The sequence below is a fragment of the Gekko japonicus genome, unplaced genomic scaffold (genome assembly GCF_001447785.1).
Source record: "Gekko japonicus isolate JY-2015 unplaced genomic scaffold, Gekko_japonicus_V1.1 scaffold259, whole genome shotgun sequence".
NCBI lineage: Eukaryota > Metazoa > Chordata > Lepidosauria > Squamata > Gekkonidae > Gekko > Gekko japonicus.
This window is the reverse complement of record NW_015165243.1, coordinates 1,113,880-1,130,671: the sequence shown is the minus strand read 5'-3', so window position 1 is coordinate 1,130,671 and position 16,792 is coordinate 1,113,880. Positions and strand designations below refer to the sequence as shown.

General features: G+C 38.3%; 2 protein-coding genes across 3 annotated transcripts in view; one reads left to right on the top strand and one right to left on the bottom strand.

The window, feature by feature from the left end:
• Positions 1–3,224, top strand: part of FAM208A (family with sequence similarity 208 member A) — a 93,005-nt gene extending 89,781 nt beyond the window's left edge. For both annotated transcript variants that reach the window (XR_001482476.1, XM_015410047.1), the window contains one exon: positions 2,869–3,224. The gene's annotated coding sequence lies outside the window, so the exon portion shown is untranslated. The remainder of the gene's footprint in view (positions 1–2,868) is intronic.
• CCDC66 (coiled-coil domain containing 66) overlaps positions 1–16,792 on the bottom strand; it is a 46,833-nt gene that overhangs the window by 17,481 nt on the left and 12,560 nt on the right. Inside the window, exons 7-16 of the mRNA XM_015410049.1 lie at positions 15,663–15,784; positions 14,837–15,010; positions 13,313–13,444; positions 12,494–12,711; positions 12,166–12,250; positions 11,088–11,249; positions 10,763–10,910; positions 9,293–9,445; positions 4,933–5,399; positions 1,482–1,519 (exon numbers count right to left, since the gene is read on the bottom strand). Coding sequence (XP_015265535.1) covers positions 1,482–1,519; positions 4,933–5,399; positions 9,293–9,445; positions 10,763–10,910; positions 11,088–11,249; positions 12,166–12,250; positions 12,494–12,711; positions 13,313–13,444; positions 14,837–15,010; positions 15,663–15,784 — 1,699 coding nt within the window. The remainder of the gene's footprint in view (positions 1–1,481; positions 1,520–4,932; positions 5,400–9,292; positions 9,446–10,762; positions 10,911–11,087; positions 11,250–12,165; positions 12,251–12,493; positions 12,712–13,312; positions 13,445–14,836; positions 15,011–15,662; positions 15,785–16,792) is intronic.

Below are 16,792 nucleotides of genomic sequence, written 5' to 3'. Positions count from 1 at the left end.
ATCTTTCTGGAGAGGTTGGTGGGTACCATGCTTCAGTGATTCTGCTCTTACTTGACCAACCAATTCCAGAGGGTGGTGCTGGGGAATGGCTGCTGGGTTCCACGGTATTTATGCTGGGGGTCCTGCAAAGTTCTATCTTGTCCCCCATGCTATTTAACATCTAAATGAAAGTGCTGGAAGAGGTCATACCCAGGGTTTTGGAGTAAAGTGTCACCAATCTGTGGATGACACCCAGGTCTATTTCTCCTTAACCAGTAGGCTAAGCCAGGTAGGTGTGTGAAGGTCCTAAGTACCCGAAGAAGGTAATTGGATGTATGAGAGCCAAAAAACTGAAGCTCCATCCAGACAATACTGAGGTGTTGTCAGTCAATGGAGAAGCTGCTTGGGAACTGTGGAGTCAGCTTGTCCTGGAGTGGGTTCCACTGAAGTAGCAGGTTCATAGCTTGGGGGTGCTACTGGATCCTGGCCTATGGTTGGAAGCTCAGGTTTCATCCCTAGCACATAGAGCCTTTTATCAGCTCCAGGTGGTTTGTCAACTATGATCATTACTTGAAAAGTGTGATCTGGCCACAGTGATCCATACTGTGATCACAGCCCAGTTAGATTACTACAATGTGCTCTATGTTGGCCTGCCTTTGATAACAGTCCAGACACTTCAATTGGTACAAAATGTGGTGGTCAGCTGATCGTCATAGGTTGGTTAGAGGGACTGTATCAACCCCATGCTGAAAGATCTGCACTGGCTACCCAACTGTTTGAGGACATAATTCAGAGTGCTGGTTCTTACTTTTAAAGCCCTAAATGGCTTGGGGCCAGAGTACTTGAAGGACTGCCTCTCCAATATTGTCCAGCCTGCCAACTAAGATCTTCCTTACAAGTTCTGCTTTGTGGACAGGCTACCTGAAGTACCATCTCCTCCCATATTATCCAGCCTGCCAGTTAAGATCTGCTTCCAAGCCCTGCTCTCTGTACCCCTACCTTCAGAGGTGAGGCAGGCAGCAATTAGAGACAGAGCACTTTCTGAGGTGCCACCTCTACTCTGGAACGTCCTCTCTCTTGAGGTTCCCCTAGCGCCTATTTTATTTTTTTTTAGGCGCCAGACCAAAACATATCTCTTTACTCAAGCTTATTACGTTACGGATTCTATCTGCTTCTGTTTTATGGATAGTTTTTATGCTGTTTATGTCCTATTGATTGTTTTTTATATTGTGATGTTGTTTTAATTTTAAGTCATCTCGAGCAGGACTCTGAAGAGGCAACATAGAAGTATCCTTAAAAAAATCCTAAATACATAAACAAATTTTACATTTTGGGCTCTCAAAGAAATTTTTGTGTCTAAAGATAATCTTTTGCAGGAGTAAAATTTATTATCATGTGTACTTTAGAAACTGATTTCCAAATGTTTGTAAGAATATAGAATTTGTAAACTCAGCTACTATAACAACACTTACTAATCTTTAATAAGTAAAGCAGATACCTACCTTGGTTCAATCAAATTATTTTTTGGAGACGATTCTTCCTAAAATGAGACCAAATAATGAAACTGTAATTTCTTACCTCTCTGTGTTTGTATTTAGGAATACTTTTTTTTAACCACTTGTAATTTGTTTGGCATTTGTATGATTCATATTACCATTAGTGAAAACTAGAAGCACTTTTTAGGTATGCCGGGAGGGGAGGGACAGTTGAGGCCTTCCCTTCACCATTTTCCCAACTCAAAATGGACTATGGAGGTACTAATTGCCCTATTGGGGTAAACATACCAGTCAGGAAAAACTGCAGAGGCAAGGGCTTAATCCCCTTCTCCTTGTGTCATGGTCCCAATCTGAACTGGTCCCCCACATATCTTCTACAGGAAGAAACACAAAACACTGGAAGGCTGTATTCATGGAATTCCTAGCATCATGTCTGGTTTGATATGCCTAGTCAGGGGCTGACTGCTAGTTCAAGAACCTGTAATAGCTTTGCCTAAGTACAAAACAGCATTGAGGCATTTAGATCCCAGGGTGCGTTAGAACATCTGAAAATTATTTTGCGTTAAGTCCTACAGTACATGGAATAAGCTTGTATCATTTTGTACAAACATGCTGGCATACAAAATCTAATGGGGTATGGTAGGGTTTTACCCCGATCTGATACCCTGTTATCACAACAATAGAAGCCCTTTCCATTTAAGTTACCTTTCATATGAAAAATACCAGTGTACAATAAGCTGGGCTGATTACTTGAAGAAGGGTGTGGTGTGTGTGATCACTAGTTTTTGGACATTAATGTGCATGTAGAAGAGCAGAGGTTGCTTGGAGTGAAGATAACCCAAATATACATGTGCTGGATGTGTTTGGCTTTTTATTTGGTGCTGTTAATGGCTGGTTCCACAATGTTTTTACTGCTGAACAACTGAGATGGTGGCATAGCTTTATATGTATGGACTGGTAAGTTCCATTTCATTATGTCTGAGGAGAAGTGTGAACGCACATGAAAGTTCATACCTTGAATAAAACTTTGTTGGTCTTAAAGGTGCCACTGGACTCAAATTTTGTATATCAATAAGTAATAGTTCCCAGTAAGTGTTCTTGTGATTGCAGCCTCAGGGTCATGTCCTTTTGTTCATTTGTTGTATGCCATGTCCAACTCTTCTCTTCAAAGCTGCATTATTTTTATAGAGATGTTGCATTTTTTTCAAATGTGATTCTTCCCTCAGACTTCACTTTTGTTTTTAATTATTGCTTTGTGGGATGCAAGTGCATGAGTTTGACAGGGCTGTACTGGATACTGTCTGTGGTATAGTTGGAAATGGGAGACAAACATTTCTGCTCCACAGAGTTTTGTGAATTACTTTAAATTGTATTTTGGCATTTTTTTTATTAGAGGCTTTGCATTTCCTGGCTCCGAACTCCAGTGCAAGAATGGTCATTCAACCATCTTTTTCTGAAGATGCCAACAGTAGCAAGGCCATCACATCACACTCCTACTGTCACTGAAAAGAGATTTCCAGGAGCATTATACAAGTCATAAATCTGTCTGGACCACAACTGATTGTATGGAAAAGACGCTTTGAACATAACCTAGTTTTCAGTGCCACTGAAGAGGAGGAGGAGGAGGAAAAATCCAGCAAAACTTGGTAATGATCATGGCTGCAATCCCATGAACGATTAAAGATTAGCCTCATGGAAACCTACTTCTGAATAATGATGCATACAATGATGCTGCACATTCTGACTAAGGCACCTAAACAATTACTTTTAATACTCTCTGTCTGTAATTTTAATGTTATTTTAATAGTATTTAATTAATTTTAATACTATTTTTTCTCTGTAAAATAGTCTTAATGGGACAGAGCAGCAATATCTTATTTCTGAATGCACTGGTCATGAGAACAGCAGTCTCTACTTTTTCCTTGGGTTTCGCTGGTGAGTAGAGCACAGAAAAGCTTCAGCATACTATCACATGACTTTGCTATAATCTCCTGTGTTGTGTAGAGTTCTAAAAACTTTTAAACTAGTAATGTATCCAGAAAGCTCATCTGGGAATAAATGCTGTTAGTCTTTAACATGCTTTTAAACTAATAATGTATCAAAAAAACTCAAGTGGGAATAAATGCTATTTGTCTTTAACATGCTACTGGACTTCTGTTTTGTTTTGCTACCTCTCTGGAATTGTACCCCAAATTGTCACTAAATTCAGTGGCATACCCAGGACTGCAGCCTTGCTTACAGTCATTTAGTCTTTGTTTTCCTTTTTATTTGTAGCAACATTAAAAATACTAATTTATTCTTCTCACTTGGTCACGAGTTTCTTCTCCTGAAGATATGAAACTTCACCTTCTACCTTCAGCAGAACCTTTTGTATTTAAGGATACATGGCAGCTGCCTTTATTTATCTCTTAAGAAGCTATGGCTATCTGGACGGGCTTCAGCAATTTTATATGGTTCTATTCAGGGGTTGTTTCATAGAAAAAGAGCTAGGGAAACTCATTAGCATATGCCACACCCCCTGACATCACTGGAAGTGTGTCATAAGGCCACACCCCCTGACAACACCGGAAGTGTGTCATAAGGCCACACACCCCGCCAACGGTCCCAGCCGCTACCGCCGGCCTTGCAGCTCCACTGCCGAGCCCCATGAGGGGCCCGGCAGCGGGAGTGCAAGGAAGCCCCGCGAAGGCCCTCCCTGGCCCCAGGCAGGCAGGGGTGGGGAGAGGCAGGGAGGAAGCAACTTACCCTCCCTCTTCTCCTGCCTCCTCCTGGCTGAATGAGGGCCGGGGGCGGGGCTTCGTCATGTGCCCCCCCCCATACCTCACCCGGGGGAACTGCGATCCCCCCCAAAATGACCTCTGGTCCTATTGAAGGGGAAAACATTAATTTCCAAATCATTTCTGAGAAACTGCTATTTGAGTTTTTCTGCCTTCACCCTTTAATAGACTGTTGATTGTGGCATTTCTTGGTTCTTATAGATTAAGCCAACTTTGAAAATGGACAGCACTCTGTGTGTGTGGTGGTGGTGGGGATCCCCTTGTTGAGGAATTACCTGTCAGGATCTGTCCAGCAATGTTTGCAGTCAGAAGTTACTGGACATTTCTAAAGGTGGCACACAAATATCACAAATAAATACTGACATCAATCAAGAGGCTAAGAAATGCAAATCAGTCTTACAAGTGCATTATGAGACTTTGTGTTCTAGGCACTCTTTTTACCTTAATTAAATGTTGGTTATACACATTACACACACTATCTGTATCTAATATATTGTCATATGTGTTTTCCTACATCTGAGGATTCCCCGAATTTTTACCCTATAATCCACCTTGAATCTCAGTGGGAAAAAGGCTATAAATAAAGTAAATAAGATAAGTTAAAATAAATAGAAAGCTGTTATGAATGTATTCATGCACACTAAGATGGGGAAAATGGCTTTGAAATCATAAATCATCACCTTTCTTACTGCATTCCCCTTATCTTCATTATGAGGTGAGGGAGATGGAGCTGGAGAAATGCTTTTCTTTTGACAAAGATTGCCGGGGATGTTTCTTTCAACCAGCTGGAGCAGCTCCATTTGCCGTCTTGCTTTCTTTTCTTCTCTTTGCTTTTGAAGACATCTTGGATATCTTTCTGATGCTGGAACAAACCTTTTGCAAGGTTTGTTTATGTTCCAGTCTGGCCTTTTCTCATTCCTTTCCAGTGGTTTGATATGTTTCGATTTTTGTGTAGTCGGCTCGTTTAAATTGCTATAGCTGACAATATTCTCTTTCTCTGAAATTTTCTTTTTATCTGTGTATTGTGGCTCTTTCTTACATTTTTTGCTGTTAGAGTCCACTTTATATTCTACAGAAATATCTGGAGACATACAGTCCAGTCTTCCACTCCTAGTTTGCTCAATGTACACATCAGTGTTAACACAATCTAAAAGGTAAATACATATATGCATTTAGGGCACTCCAAAGAGCAACTGGTTTATACTTTGGCATGTTACATCTACAATTATTCAAATATTGCCCCAAGCATTTTCCTTCTGATGACTTGCAAAGAAAAAATGCATTCAGCATAAAAGAGCATTTATTTAAAACAAACAGGTAAAAGCGAAGACTAACCAATGTCATCTGTAAAACTATAATGTGATTTATCAACTGTAGGCTTCATGTGAAATAATCACTGTATATTTCCATGATGGTATTTTCCCTGTTGTTTCATAAAATGGATGTTCATTTTCCTTTTTGAATTTGTTTTCCTTCGAATAAATAATTCTCAGCGAGAAGTTTTATGATTATTACTTTGATTATTAGCACTAACATAAAATTGTTCCTCTACATTACTGCTGATTTATCTATCAAGGGACATAGATTCTATTACTGATAAAAAGTATTCCCGGCCACCATTTCTTCAAGTCCAAGAAGAAGTGTTCAGTGAATTGCTGTTATCTGCATAAGCCATAACTAAAATTAAGTTTTTTAACAGTGCAATCCTAAGAAGAGTTACTTCCAAGCTTTTAAGCATTTACTAAAAAAAAGTTCTCTCCTAGAACTGACATATATCTTTCAATGGCCATGAGTTAGGGCTTAGTTTTGTCACAGTACTTCCGCTTGGGTGTTTATAAACAGAAATAAATTTCATCCATATGACAAGGGTAGAACTCCACTGAAGTAGTTAAAAAATTGCCCTAATGACCTGGCTGATACTTCACATAAAACAGCTTACAATGTGGAGAAAAACCCACACAGGATTTATGTTCTGAGTGGCAACCACAACACAGGATAACATGAATGCATCAGGCCCAAGTAAAAACTTCATACAAATTTATTTTTTGCTAAAACATCAAAAGCAGAACTTATGAACAACTCAGAACTGCTGTTATATAATCTAGGAGTTAAATGCTAGTAATAAACTGACAGTAAAATATGTACAACTTAATAAAATATGTACAACTTAATATATATCCTTGAGCTAAGTGATACAATCCAAGAATGGAAACCCTAGAACGTTAAAATGAAATAAGAAGCACATATAACTGGACATTAAAGGAAGAGGCAAGATGCCAGAATGCTAACAGAATTTTGTCAAGTTTCTGCCCTCAAAATGAAACGGTCCAGTTTACAAATCGCTTGTTGTAGAGAGACTAGGGTCTTCTAGACTTTTGGACATCATGGTGACTTGATCCCTCCCCTCTTTACAAACACCTCACCTTACCATATCCTACCACCGTCTCTCTTCTCCCCACCACCAGACATCACATGATTCCCACTCGTAGTTCATTCTCTAGTTTAAAAACCAAAAGCAGTTCATATCGTATTTGGAATTTGACTCATGTAGCACCTCAAGTAGCACCATAGATCTCAAGAATGGAAGAAGTACAATTATGAATATTTTAGCATGCTAAATATGAACCTCTTCCCAATGAATATCACTGCCAGTAAGAGTGGGTTTGTTGTCTTTCAGTTGGTCAAGTTTAACATCTAAAATATTCCTTGCACTAGGAATTGCCTTATGATTTAATCGTAAACCCATTTAATCAAAAGATCTCTAGAAGAAAGAACCTTTTTAATCTCCAAGAATATGGAAACGCCATCTAATTGCCTGCTACATTATTTTATGTGTCATTATAACATATTAATCTATATATCAAGATAATGAACATACTGCTTAATGAACTTGTATACCTGTCTGCACGGCAGTGTCCTTCCGAGGAGAGAGGACAGTTTTGATATCTTGGTTTACCATTCTGGTATTCTCTGCAGAACAATGATCAGGAAGCTGGATGACATCTGGAAAGCCATTCAGGTCAGCACTATAACTCTCATGCAACAAATTGCCTAAAAAGGGGGGGGGCACCAAAACTTGATCAAATAGTCATGATACTAGAGTTGATATTCTACCTGAATGATATCAGCTTAATAAATTTTTAATTTAAAATGTATTTTTTCTATTTTAATGCCTTTGTATGTTGCTGATTTTTAAAAATCATGTCATTGTATTTTACTGTTCTCTTGGATTGGCGTAACATGAATTTCACACTGAAATTGTGGGATATAAACATTTGTAATAATTATATGAACCAAGACATTACAAACAGGAATTAAAATTGCCACACAAATTGTTAAAAATCAGGAACAACTGTGTAATACATTTTTACTAAAACCAACCAAACTGTCAAAACTTCCCCAGAACTCATCAGGCTGGATGTTCAGTTCAAAACAAAAAGTGGAGGAATGAGAAAAAGATGCTCCAGGATACTAAGGAAAAGCTATCAGTGAGGCAAAGCACTCCCCCCCCCCAGCCTCCCCTCAAGGGTTAATATGGATGATAATGGGCTTAAACTATTTTGCAGGTGTTGTTAATTGGCTTTTTGGCCTGCATGTCTCTTATCTTCAAGGCCAACAATGGAAACCTGGTAATTTGCTTCTCAGGGGAATTTGTGATCTGTGATGGGAAGGGGGGAGATTGGGACTGGTGAGGTAATCTTCTAGAGGTTTCTCTTGGAGGTGTTCTGATTGGATGTTGTCATTGCCTGATATCCTGGGGCCAAAAAATTATAATTGAACTGTGGCCCTGCAGAACAGAGGCTAGCCAAGATTTTCCTGGACTATAGGCCAAAACTATGACCTGCAATTGCTAGAAACGTAGACAATGCTGATTAGAGGCCTTCTTATCGGAATTAAGGTTTGTGCCACCTAACGCAGTTTTTGTGTTAGGTAGTTTAAGCTAGCTTTGTTGTTTTCTGTATGCTTTCAGAGTAATGTGTTGGCAATAATTTCTATTAATATTTTATAAATAAACTTTATAATCATTTTTTTAAATGGCAGTCTGGTTCCTGTGTGCACTTGCCCTGGGAACCCTTGGGCTTCCTTAATATCAACTGCAGATTTTGTGCTTTTCTATCATGCTCTGAAACATTTATCATCCCTTCCCTCTTATGTTCTGGCATACAGAAAAGCTTGCTATCTGACAACTGGGCTGGTCCTAATAAAAATGTGCTATACTACTGTTACTCTTTGGAACACCAGATTATCATGCATAAAATATTGGAGGTCAGAGGAGGCTTTCCCAAGATGCAAAACCCTAGAACAACCCCGTCCTTTCCCTCAAAAAAAATTTTTTTTTAAAAAAAATTAAGCATACGTGAAAAAACATTGCCTTATCATCCAACTCTACTGAAGTTTGGTACTTACTACCACCAAGATTCTTCTGCAGTTTGGAAATATCATGTCCTTTCTGAGCCAATTCTTTAATACGCTGTTCTTGTTTCAATCTCTGGGCTAACTCTTGCGCTCGTTGCATTGACTGATACAGTTCATTTGTTTTAAGGGTCATGATCTCCTATCAAAACAAAAAAAATAGATAAGGACATTAATAAGGGAACAAAGAAGGAAAAACTTTTTAAGATACCATAAAGTGCATTCTCTAGTTTAAAAACCAAAAGCAGTTCATATCGTATTTGGAATTTGACTCATGTAGCACCTCAAGTAGCACCATAGATCTCAAGAATGGAAGAAGTACAATTATGAATATTTTAGCATGCTAAATATGAACCTCTTCCCAATGAATATCACTGCCAGTAAGAGTGGGTTTGTTGTCTTTCAGTTGGTCAAGTTTAACATCTAAAATATTCCTTGCACTAGGAATTGCCTTATGATTTAATCGTAAACCCATTTAATCAAAAGATCTCTAGAAGAAAGAACCTTTTTAATCTCCAAGAATATGGAAACGCCATCTAATTGCCTGCTACATTATTTTATGTGTCATTATAACATATTAATCTATATATCAAGATAATGAACATACTGCTTAATGAACTTGTATACCTGTCTGCACGGCAGTGTCCTTCCGAGGAGAGAGGACAGTTTTGATATCTTGGTTTACCATTCTGGTATTCTCTGCAGAACAATGATCAGGAAGCTGGATGACATCTGGAAAGCCATTCAGGTCAGCACTATAACTCTCATGCAACAAATTGCCTAAAAAGGGGGGGGGCACCAAAACTTGATCAAATAGTCATGATACTAGAGTTGATATTCTACCTGAATGATATCAGCTTAATAAATTTTTAATTTAAAATGTATTTTTTCTATTTTAATGCCTTTGTATGTTGCTGATTTTTAAAAATCATGTCATTGTATTTTACTGTTCTCTTGGATTGGCGTAACATGAATTTCACACTGAAATTGTGGGATATAAACATTTGTAATAATTATATGAACCAAGACATTACAAACAGGAATTAAAATTGCCACACAAATTGTTAAAAATCAGGAACAACTGTGTAATACATTTTTACTAAAACCAACCAAACTGTCAAAACTTCCCCAGAACTCATCAGGCTGGATGTTCAGTTCAAAACAAAAAGTGGAGGAATGAGAAAAAGATGCTCCAGGATACTAAGGAAAAGCTATCAGTGAGGCAAAGCACTCCCCCCCCCCCAGCCTCCCCTCAAGGGTTCATATTTGGCTTTTTGGCCTGCATGTCTCTTATCTTCAAGGCCAACAATGGAAACCTGGTAATTTGCTTCTCAGGGGAATTTGTGATCTGTGATGGGAAGGGGGGAGATTGGGACTGGTGAGGTAATCTTCTAGAGGTTTCTCTTGGAGGTGTTCTGATTGGATGTTGTCATTGCCTGATATCCTGGGGCCAAAAAATTATAATTGAACTGTGGCCCTGCAGAACAGAGGCTAGCCAAGATTTTCCTGGACTATAGGCCAAAACTATGACCTGCAATTGCTAGAAACGTAGACAATGCTGATTAGAGGCCTTCTTATCGGAATTAAGGTTTGTGCCACCTAACGCAGTTTTTGTGTTAGGTAGTTTAAGCTAGCTTTGTTGTTTTCTGTATGCTTTCAGAGTAATGTGTTGGCAATAATTTCTATTAATATTTTATAAATAAACTTTATAATCATTTTTTTAAATGGCAGTCTGGTTCCTGTGTGCACTTGCCCTGGGAACCCTTGGGCTTCCTTAATATCAACTGCAGATTTTGTGCTTTTCTATCATGCTCTGAAACATTTATCATCCCTTCCCTCTTATGTTCTGGCATACAGAAAAGCTTGCTATCTGACAACTGGGCTGGTCCTAATAAAAATGTGCTATACTACTGTTACTCTTTGGAACACCAGATTATCATGCATAAAATATTGGAGGTCAGAGGAGGCTTTCCCAAGATGCAAAACCCTAGAACAACCCCGTCCTTTCCCTCAAAAAAATTTTTTTTAAAAAAAAAATTAAGCATACGTGAAAAAACATTGCCTCATCATCCAACTCTACTGAAGTTTGGTACTTACTACCACCAAGATTCTTCTGCAGTTTGGAAATATCATGTCCTTTCTGAGCCAATTCTTTAATACGCTGTTCTTGTTTCAATCTCTGGGCTAACTCTTGCGCTCGTTGCATTGACTGATACAGTTCATTTGTTTTAAGGGTCATGATCTCCTATCAAAACAAAAAAAATAGATAAGGACATTAATAAGGGAACAAAGAAGGAAAAACTTTTTAAGATACCATAAATATTTGAATGCTTCTTTGACTTGTATAATATAGGTTTTTTAAAAAAATGCATGTGGCTCTCTATGTGCATACAACTGCCACACCACACAGCTAGATGACTACCTCTTTTTGCTTTTGTCTGAGTAGATCCTCTTCAAACTGCTTTTTCATCAATTCTTGTTCTTTTGCAAGCTGGCATTCTTCTTCTTGTTCTTCTCGCTTCCTCTGCTCTTCTTCAAGTTGCTTCTTCATTCGTTTTTCCTCTACTTGAGCCATTATGGCTTTCTAGGAGAATGATAAAATGCTCTAAAATTAATGAAAAGGTAGAATATGGCCTGGAGAAAAGGATTTAATGTGACTGTAATCTTTTAGTGTATTTTTTGTATGCTGGAGTTTTGATAACTGGCTTTACATGTTACAGTTATAGATTACTTTAAAAAGAAACAGAAATAAAAATTCTAAAGAAAAAAGCAACCTTGGTGTATTATCTTCCATCAGACTCTTTTTTGTAGCTATAGGATTTCAACAAGCCATGTAGACCTGCTTAATACTTGCCCTACTGACCACAGCCATAGTAGCATTGCTTGAGCCACTTGTATCTCTCTCATCTACCTCCTCCAAATGGCTAGGCAAAGATATAAATGTACATGTGCAAGAGGGAGAATGGAAGAGGCAGTGTGGGAGCCGTTCTATGGAGGTGAAAACAAAGATATCATTTAGCTGGAATAGTCATACGGGTTTCTCTCAATACAGGAAAGTATTTATGCTAGCAAGATTAAACTCTATGCCTTCACAAGTAATGCAAGGTCAGATGCAAAAGACCACATACTCTGATAGACTTTGTGACTGCACTTCTGGAGAGATAGAAACATCTTTTGCAGTATTAGAGAGTTGTGGTAACTGGTTGGTTATTTAAATTATTTATTTTTGTTGTATCTAGTGTGACATTGCATAAGGCCTGTAGGCTACATATGCAGTATTATTAAAGTATAGTTTATAAGCAGGGACAAAGGATTCCTCTAGTACTGCAAGATGAACGGTTTGTCACAGAAAAAGCTTAAGTTCAGTGCTACAATTCTTACCTTTCCCTGTACTTTCTGTTTTTGTTTTTATTGAATATTAGTGCCTTCTCTGATTTTGCAGACTTTGTAGTAAAGTGGGACATAAATTAGCAAGGCTGATCAGAAGTTAATGATTCTACCTGGTGTTCTATTTGCTTCTGCCGTCGCCTCTCTCTTTCCTCAATCTGAGCAGGATCCAAAAGGGCAGTCATCGAACGAAGGAAACTATGAAAAGAGTATTTAAAGAGAGAAACCATAATTCAGAGACACATACATGTTCATATATAGAGTATGTAGGAATGCAGAGAATCTTGGACAGTTCTGTATATCAGCTCTTATTTCACAACAATTTCACCTGTGTTCTTAATAGCTATGGAATGTCAGTACAGTAAACTAAGATTAAAGAAAATTATTCTATTGTTCTAAAATGCTGGAAAGACAGCTATGAAAACTAAGGGGGACTCTCACCTGCCTTTCTGACTTGGCTCTGAAATATGGCTTCCAACTGATTTTCCTGAACTTTCCACCTCTGTAGGTGTAAAAGTAATTGAGTCTTGAGGCTCAGGAGAAAAATGTAAAATTTCAGTTGGCTTTTTATATGTTGTATTTAAAGGGTATTGTGAGGAAGAGTAAGCATGATTCCTGAAAGAATCAAAATGCATTGTCCACTGGTCATGTTCTTCAGCCTAAAAAAAAGATGAAGCAACAAAATATTAAGAGTCTTTATAATTAAATATATATCCTGCTTTCACGTAAAGATTTTAGAAATATTTTTATATTACTGATATCTTAAACCTTAATATTTACATATGACAGCTGTAGAACACTCATGGAAAGTCCAGAAGAGATCAACAGAGCTATGAATGGTTTCTAGAAGGGTAACATGTAGCCGGAACCTAAGCATGTTTGTTCAATAGTTTGGATCCTACAAAGGCCAAGCAATTAGTGCTTGGCCTCACAGATCTTACCCACCTCCCCTTTTCCCCATCAGCCACTGTGGCTTCCCCAGGACTGATACTAGGGGTTGGGGACCCTTGTGAATACAACTTCACATGGCACAGGAGGCTGACATGAGGAAGATGGAGGCAGTTCCAACCAATTTACTCTCCAAACTGCTGCCCCACATTCTGCATGGTATTTTGTCCATGCGTAGCATGCAATACAAAGCCACATGTTTGATCGCCTAAAAACTTTAACTATGGAGGAGTCTAGAGTGGCAGAAATGGAAAACAGTTGATATATACCGTACTTCCTTATTTCAAGACACACTTCACAAACCACAGCTACCTTTGACAAATCACATTTTTCTTCTTTTTTCCGTAGTTTTGCAGCTTCTTTTTGTTTATCAAGTTCTTCAAGCCACTTTTTTTGTTGTTCACGTTTTACAGCACTGAAAGCATGCTCTACTGGAGTTGCTTCCTAAAAGAAGAAGAAAAATTGTACTTTCTCTGACACCTCTGTCAGGTCGTTCTTGACCTATTTCACCCTTTTTATATAAAATTTGATCTGTCAGAAGTACAACAAACACCTATGTGTATAAATTGTGGTCTTTTATGTGATTTTTATCATTGTTTTATTTGTATCATAAACTGCCTTGAGTTCCACAAGATAGGTGGCTAATCAATGTTTTAAATAATTTTTTTAAAAAACCACAGCGGCTTCTTATAGCAGACTGGCTCATGACAGTGACATAGTTTCTAAATAAACTTGTAGCATCTGCATGGGTCTTGCCATTGACACAACTTGTGGTGCTTAACATTATGGAGATAGCACCAGTGAAAAAAACTAGAGCTTTTCATATGACAGTCCAGAAAGAATGAACTAGAGGGAGGGAGAGAAGCAGGATGATGAGAAGCTCCACCTTGACTCACTAGATGGTAGAGGCTGTATACTTGTTGGCCACTCTCCTTATGATCGCAGACTGCTTTTTAAGTGTTCCCAGTCTGATGACAGTATATCTAGGGCCTATAAAGTCTTCCAGCTCACATAGATTTGTGGAAGAGTTTGTACACAAAGTCCTCCTTGCCTCTCCCATTCAGCTTATTCACCTTAGAATGTTGCACAAATGAGTTAAAACACTGTGTACATTAGTCACTGGAATGCACATCACATATGCATGCAACCCTTGAGAATTTGCTAAAATTAAAATTTGCAAATTCCCAATTTACTATAATCCAAATTTAAGACAATAACTTCGTTCTGGGAATGCAGTCAAAAGCTCATAAAATATAGTATGGGCAACACAAAAACCGAAGAATACCACACCAGGTTTTTTACATGACATTCTTAGTTGTTTTTATACACAGTTCCTTACTGTTTTATGTGGCTGTAATAAATGACAGCATTCTTTAATTTTAAATCCATTACTGAGAGGACATTGTCTTAATACCCACATAGTTCCAATTAATAGTCACTAACACATATCCATCTACATTCTCAGCAGTTAACCTATCCAGTTCTTCAACATTCTACATGTTTTTTTGTTTTTAAAACAAACACTGTATACCTTTGAACATGCTGCCTTTAATGTACGTACAAATTTGAAACTTGGATTAAACTAGAATACAACTCTAAAATGTGCTGGAAAGACATTTTTTCTAATATTTTATGACACAAAGATGGGATGCAACCTTTAAATATTCCCACAGCTAACAGAATCGGAAGTAGCCAACGTATCTAATCACACCTATATCCTAAAAAGTGCCCAGTCTCTTGGAATCTCTGTTAGGCAGCCCAGTCTGGAAACAGAGAAACGCACTGTCTGAAATTTTAGGCTTAAATACAAAATGTTTTATGAAAGTAATTTCTTACCCCTAACACAAATGATGATCGAATGGCAGCTGGCAAGTCTGGAGAACTAAAACTAGAGAACTGTCCAGTTTGGCCACTTGAAATACTGGGTGAAGGATCACTAGCCTCAGTGGTTGAACTTCCACAAATGTGGCTATCTTCTGTTGCAGCACTTAGATCCTCTGAAAATGGCATCTACAAAGGAAGTATTTTTGATGACTTCAAACTGAATGCAGCGTATCATGCAATTATTCCTGTTCAGTACAAAAAACTAACCACTCTGTATTCAAGTGGGTAGCCATGTTGGGCTGAAGCAACAGAACAAAGTTTGAGTCCAGTGGCACCTTTAAGACCAACAGAGTTTAAGTCTGGGTATAAGCTTTTGTGTGCATGCACACTTCTTCAGATACATTGAAACAAGACTTCCTCAGCCTTTACATATAGATAGTGAGAGAAGAGGTTAGTTGCCAGGAAGGGCTAATTGGAGTCAAGCTGCATAAGTAACTGAACCATAAATATAGCTAAGATTGGATTAAAGCAGTTGGTAAGACCTGTGAACAGCAGCAAATTAGCATACAGATAATAACATGCACATGAAAGCTTATATTCAAAATTAAACTCTGTTGGTCTTAAAGGTGCCATAGGACTCTAACTTCACTCTGTATTATATCATAAGCTAATTCAAGGAATGTCTGGAGAAAGTGTCCCAAGGATGTCACCATTTATTTAATATGGGCCTAAAAAGTTGTTGCTTGAACAGGCTGTAGAATTTCCAAACTATCTGCCCATTCATTTTGAATGGCCCCCATTGAGGAGAAAGATGGGTAAATGAAGGTGGTTCTCTTACCTGAACTTGATTAGCCATCTGTCCTTTTTCTGAGCAATTTTTAACTGCATCTGCTTTCTGCCACTGGTGATATTTTGACTCTAAATTTTCTTTTAGTTTCTTCTTTAAAGCTACCTGCTCATCTTTAAGAACAGAAACAGATTAGAGCTGTTCTATAAGTCCAAATAACAAAGTTTCAAGAACCAGTAATTTGAAGTTTTTTAAGTACCAGGATTAGAGAAAACCCATCTTTTTTAAACTGAAGTTTAATGGAAGTTCTCAAATTTAGCACAATGAAAATGATTGCACAGAATGTAAAAAAAAAAAAAAGTAAAAGGAACATATCTCCAAAAACACTAAGAATATTATGAACAACAGCCACTTATTTATTCCTTACACATATATTCTGCCTTTCTCCCTAAGAAGCTCAGAGTTCAAAATATTAATGTAACTAGAAAGGGTAATAATTTCTGTCAATGTTTCATTTCACATTACTTTTTAAAACGTGCATAAAATAATGAAAAATGCAAAAATAGACATTATGGAGTGGATCCAATCTCATGTTTCTGCAGGCACAAGGTCTTCTGCATGCAGAGCATTATTTTTAGAGCTCCCCCCGCAGCACCCCAACATGACCATTCCAGCTGTCATGGGAAGGGGGAAGTACCAAAGTTACACTCTACAGGTGCAAGTGTTTGTGCGCTCAGAATCAAGGGGCTGCATCTGCCCTAATCAAAGTATCTTATTCTCAGGGTGGTCCCATCTCTGGATACTTAAATCCAGAGACTGGTGCTATAACAGAAGCAGTACCTGTAGCTTTAGGAAGCAAATGTTTTCAGTGGCCATGGCTTGGTAGCCACAACAGTACTGCCAGTCTTCAAACCTTGGTTTCTTTCAAAAGAGGCTAGGGGAGTGGGCAGTGCCCTTTCCAGGGCTGTTCTGGCCTTGAAGGAGGACTTACGGGGGCTAGGCCTAGCAGCAACCACCAGGCAACTCACTACCACAACTTCCATGACTCACTCATGACTCATGTAAGCTGCTTTGGGTCCCCATTATGGAAAAGGGTGGGGTTTAAATGAAGTTAAATAATATATAGCTGAAGACAGGAACAGATAAAAGGTAGGTTGGGGAGTGGGTGGCAAAGAGAGAGG